Source organism: Aptenodytes forsteri, unplaced genomic scaffold, assembly GCF_000699145.1.
Source record: "Aptenodytes forsteri isolate BGI_AS27 unplaced genomic scaffold, ASM69914v1 Scaffold83, whole genome shotgun sequence".
NCBI classification, from domain to species: domain Eukaryota; kingdom Metazoa; phylum Chordata; class Aves; order Sphenisciformes; family Spheniscidae; genus Aptenodytes; species Aptenodytes forsteri.
In genome coordinates this window covers 1,006,243-1,011,728 of record NW_008795371.1, presented here as the reverse complement: position 1 = coordinate 1,011,728, position 5,486 = coordinate 1,006,243, and the positions used below count along the sequence as shown (strand labels likewise).

Here is a 5,486-nt window from a genome sequence, read left to right as displayed (position 1 = left end):
CATACTGCTAGAGTAATTCAGGCAAATAAATTATCCTCCCACAAATAAAAAAAAAAAGTATTACTGGCATATTTAGGGAAGTTAGCTTTAAAGTTAGATTCAAGCATACAAATACGAAGTAAACAACTCAATATTCAAGTTAGTTTGCATCTCTTTTGGTGCTTGACAGATCATCCAAGTTCAAGCACAGTGCAGAATTTGGTTAGCTGTTCAACTTTTTTCATAGAAAAACAGCACGTCCACAGAAGAAAGAAAATGAATTTCAACTTACTCGGTGATCCACTCTTTTATTTTACCTTAGTTAAAGGCAAACTAAGTACAGATACTGTACATTAAGATGTATGCACATAAAAAGAACAGTTGTTCTTCATTCTACCTTAAAGGCTCAAATCTCTACATTCTTTTATTTAGAGCCCTTTCCAAGCAATTACTCCTCTCTGAAACACATTGCACCATTTAAATATACAGAGAACCATCTGCAGGTCCCACATAGCCAACACCTATTAGTAGCACATCAATTAGTGTCCATATTCCAAGTCCACCAAAGCTGAAGAGTTTTCCCAGACCTTCCCGCCACTGGCCCAAATAGAAACGATCGGCACCAAATCCACCAAGGGTGATGCTATAAGAATAGAAACATGATTATTATTTTTAGATGAAGTCAGTTTGGGTATCCATACACACTTCTAACATACCTGCAAGCTGATGATAGTTTTGCTCTACATCATCCAAGAAACTATATTTTTGTACAAAAAGAGCTAACTGGATTATTAAATGGTACTTTTGATGAAATAGCACTATTTCTCAGCTAAATAATACTATCCAGAGACTTGACAGTTTCTCATTCATGACAAGCAATAAAAACCAGAACTCTCAAATTTATAAATGTATTTCGACTATTCTAAGCTAGCAGAAGCTAAAAAAAACCCCAACAAGCAAGCTACAGAAACAGACGCAAACGCTATATTCAGACCCACGCAGTAGTCAGGCAACAGTAAGTTTCTCCAGCTGGTGGCAGAGAGAACAACTCTTGCTACGACGAGAAGTGTGTTAGATCGCTTTCTTAATCAGAGTCTTATTGTACCTTTTGCTCCAGGAATAGAGGGTCTTACTACCTCATTTATACTATTAACCACTTTTGAAATAGTAAAATTTAATGAAAAAGGTCTTTCCACCAAAAGAACTTCACAATAGTGATTTGAAAGTAACCGGTGCTCTAATGGCTTAATATTCCAAAAATAAACTAAATAGTTTCTTTCAATACTGCTACACCGGTCTCTTCCCTAACAATTTAAAATGCAAGAAGCTCCGTCTGAAGGCATTTCTAGCTGTTACAGCTGGGAAGGAAGCCGTAACAGAAGTATACCAACTATAGCCAGCTCTGTGACATCTATCAAATTTCAATGCCAAAAATTGTTGGCATTAATTTCAGATGCCAACAAGTAATTTGGACAGTTTTCAGCCCTGATTGTTTAAAACATATAAAAACCTGAGAGAAAAAAAAACATAAATCTGCAGATTTTTTGGAGCATTTGTACCTCGTTTGACACCACACAGAATAAAAGCAATCATGTCCTCTCTACTGAGAAAATGATCACTTTGTGAAGCCTAAGAATCATTAGCATTTACTCTGAAGAAAGTACATTTGATGCAGAAATAGAGTAAATGTTTTCGCTCAAGCTCTATTTAACTGAAGACAGCTAGTATCGTTGCATATGAAATCTTCGGGCGTCCTATGCCTCCAAATTCTAAGCTAGACTATATGAAATATTGGTTACTCAATACACCATGAAAAAATACCAAGCAGAAAAGCACATAAACTGAAGATTTTAGACAGACAATCTGTTTCTAATAATATTCTCTATTTTAGCTTGACGTCATCTAATAGTTCTCGTGTACCTTAGCGCCAAGGCAGTAGACCACTTATACCCTCCAGTCCAGTTGCAGTAGAGCATCTTAGGAAAGACACGATTACCTAAACATTAGAAAACATTCAAACCTTGATGTAACAAACAAGAGACCACATAATGAGTAAGCAAATGACAAGCAAGAAGATACTGTATTTCTCTAACAAGAGCCAAAAAGGGTTGACACTAATTGAAACAAACACTCTCAACACAAAAGCTCATATATACTCCACAGTCCTCTGTTCCCTCAACCTTTGTCCCACATCAGAAAACATGCCAGGTCACTGAACAAATAGGGGGAAAATTAAACTAGTTGGGTGAAGCCAGCATGAATTTTTTTTTAATTATCCCACTGAGACATTTGATATTGATTCTGTTAGGGGTGTCCAAATTAGTTTAATTCATAGAACTTGTGACAAAAATAAAACAGAACTATTTTCTCTCACGTTAAGGTATACAACAGTATTAAAAGCCAATGCTTACAGTTAGCTGTCACTATTACTCTTAAAAGTTAAAATGTAACTATAAAAATATTCAACAGATTTATCAAGGTGCAGGCTGTAACTGCAATGGACATAAACAGTCATTGTATTGACCCACTACAAAAAATGTGAAGAAATTCTTTAGGAAAAAAGCTTCTTTACAGAACCTGTTTTAGCCCACCTTACCTAGACAATGAATATGATCCCGTACTGTACAAGTGGCATTATATCGTTGTCGCGGACAAGAAACCGTCATGCAGTTTGTAGAATTGGTACATACGTAATCAGTTGTTGCAAGCTGCCAGCAAAACTGGCATGTCATGTTAATTGTAAAGTTCTCCTGCTCGTGGTTATTCTGATCCTATAAAAGGACAGCATTATCACTTCACTAGTAGTAACAAAAAATTCAGTGTGCACTATCAAATTACATTTCATAGGCAGACATTTTGGACAAAATAACAATTACCTTCTTTGCTACCTCTATGTAGTCAAGTAGAATAGAAAAGTCAACATTAGAAAACTTGACAAAGAGTTATTAAAGCACAGTTTAACATTACTGCTTCCTCCAATCTAAGGCTACTGCCAAAAGGAGGACTCATTCAGCCTCACCTGTAAGGTCAGTTTGTAGCTCTGACAGATACTTAGCCTCCCCACCCTCAAAATGGTTCAATTTTGATTGGTCAACAAATTGATTTAACTCAATTGCATGGCTGCGTAACAAAAAGATCCAATGCAAGAAAGGCAAAACAGAGAAGGGTAGGTCTGCCTCTTCAGCAACGGCCTACAGTTGAATGATTAAATGTATCACAGATCTGCAAAACTGCCTATGGAACAACCTGGAAATCAGTTTTTTGTATCTTATGATAAGATGCACCAGTTTTTAATTAAAGTACTTAAATTTGGGTTTAAAAGTAACAGGTTACTTACAACACAATGAACATGTGGCTTGACTCTGCAATCAAAAGTGGCCGGCTTCCCGTATATACAGGAGTAGTTTGTGTTACATGTCATACAGTCCGGTGGCAATCTACTGCAAAGCCCGTTGCTAGGACATTTAGTCACGTAAGATGGAATTTCTGTACTTTCTGAAAGGTGAAATACATGAATAAAATTAAGAAAGCGAATAAAAAAGCTATATAGTCTAAAGTATATATACACGTTTTCTTTCACACATACATATACGCACACACGCACTGACACTGTGTAAAGGGATTTCCTTATTATACGGTGAACAGCATTACAAGTTTGCCTTGTGGGAACCACTGCGTTAGTCACGTGAGCTACACAACACAGCAGGGTACCCTGCAAGGATCTCACCGAAGTTCTGTACAGGACAGCACAGCAACACAATTCCGTACAGCACCAGAACAGAGCTTAGCATGGATTAGTGCCGCCTCAGCCAGTATTTCTCAGCGGAAGTAATCAGTTTAGGTACAGAAGCAGGCTGACACATGTAACCTACTTTTAGTTCAGGTCTAATTGCTTACAGCTAGCTCAGCCATTTGCTGTTCGTACGTGTTCAGAATCACCTCTTAAATTACTAGCAAGAACGGTGTTTCAGCCAATCCTGACACATCCCTTTGCTAGAAAACCTGCATTTACGTTGGATACAGAACAGTAACGAGTTCTTGCAGAATACTGGAGTTTTTCAAGAACTTCCACCATCCTGACAGGCTCATGTAAAACACATGAGCCACAACGGCAGTTTAACTGGTCATTTTCTAGTTGTAAGATCTTATATGGACCAATTTTCTAATTACATAATCCAAACTAATTGTTAAGGTCACTGAAGAGTAATTCATAATGTGTTATACTATAATGCCTTTTACCACTGTGAAAGCATGTACAGGTTTCTAAGACGTAATTCAAGTTTACTATTAAAGTAAACTCAAGACACTGAGGAAAAAGGCTCACGGAAGAAAAACAAAAGAAACAACGTAATATTGTACCTGCTGCTTTAAAATAGGGAGTATTTGTACTTGTTGAAGTTAGACTTTTTGCAAATGTAGACTGTGGCTGTGAATGCTTTGTGGTCATCAAAGATCCTGCTACAAGAAAAAAAAGATATGGAGAAAGTGATATTTCTAGAATAACATGAGTATTCAGACACAGTTTGATTTCAGCCCACTGATATGAAATTACAAGTGGAAAATGTAATGAGAATTAAAAAAAAAAAAAATCATAAAAATCTGTTTTCCTAGTCTATAACCAGTAGGATGTTTGCATTAAACACTAAAACGAGCATTAGAATTGAATTGTTCCTTTTAGACGAGAAACCACGTTCATTCCTACTGTCTTATTTTTTGATTCGTGAAAATTAAAAAACACTGCTCGAAAGCAGATTTTACACTGTATTCGCTACTGAACAAAACCATTTAATCAAGCAATGCAGCTACTTCTTTGCTAGAAAGGTAGAATAGAAGAACTGGCTGGCAACCGTGGCTGTATTTGTGCATGCACTTCATGCTTGTCTCTGCGTGAAGCCCACGATTCCAAGGACTGGGGGCTGTGCAGAACTCGGAGGCGTGTAGATCTGTGCCCGAGCCCATAAGGCAGCACACAGACAGCACGAGTGGGCCACGTGCGGGTGGACGCATGAACATAGGTTTGTCACATCTATCTACCCAGACGGTGCTGAGAAGGAGAAGCCCCAGTACCTCGCCAGTTACATGCTGGATCACACACAATTCACGACAAGGAGTACGCACAAAAGACGCTATGTAAGCCTAGGCGCAGCAGACCAGCCGGTGAGAGGGGCCTAGGCTGTCTTTTGTCCTAACACCGAGCATCTCAGTGCGAAGTACCAGCCCTGCAGCGCACGGTTAAAACCAGCCACGCCCGAAGCAAGCACCTGGTCGCCCCCCCGCCCCAGTCAGGGCAGTGGCAACGCATCTTCAACAAACCGAGGTCACGGTCACCTCCCCAGCTCGGCCGCTCAGAAGCCGGACCCGCCAGGGGCGTGTTCAGCCCCCGCCCCGGGGATCGGCTGAAGGCGCTCGGGAGAACAGCCCCCAGCTGCAGGCGAGGCGCTGAGGCGCCGCCGCGCCTCCCCGGAGCCCGGGGCTCGCCGCGCCCCGCCCCCCCCCCGGGGGGCGCA

General features: G+C 40.0%; 1 protein-coding gene across 1 annotated transcript; it reads right to left on the bottom strand.

Annotated features, from left to right (window-relative positions):
* Positions 1–270: 270 nt before the first annotated feature.
* LOC103899805 (TM2 domain-containing protein 3) lies at positions 271–4,432 on the bottom strand. The gene is made up of 5 exons (XM_009280339.2): positions 4,339–4,432; positions 3,317–3,474; positions 2,576–2,750; positions 1,900–1,975; positions 271–622 (listed from the first exon to the last, which is right to left on the bottom strand). Exons 1-5 carry the CDS (start codon positions 4,424–4,426, stop codon positions 457–459), a joined length of 663 nt encoding a protein of 220 aa, XP_009278614.1. The 5' UTR covers positions 4,427–4,432; the 3' UTR covers positions 271–456.
* Between the last annotated feature and the right edge of the window lie 1,054 nt (positions 4,433–5,486).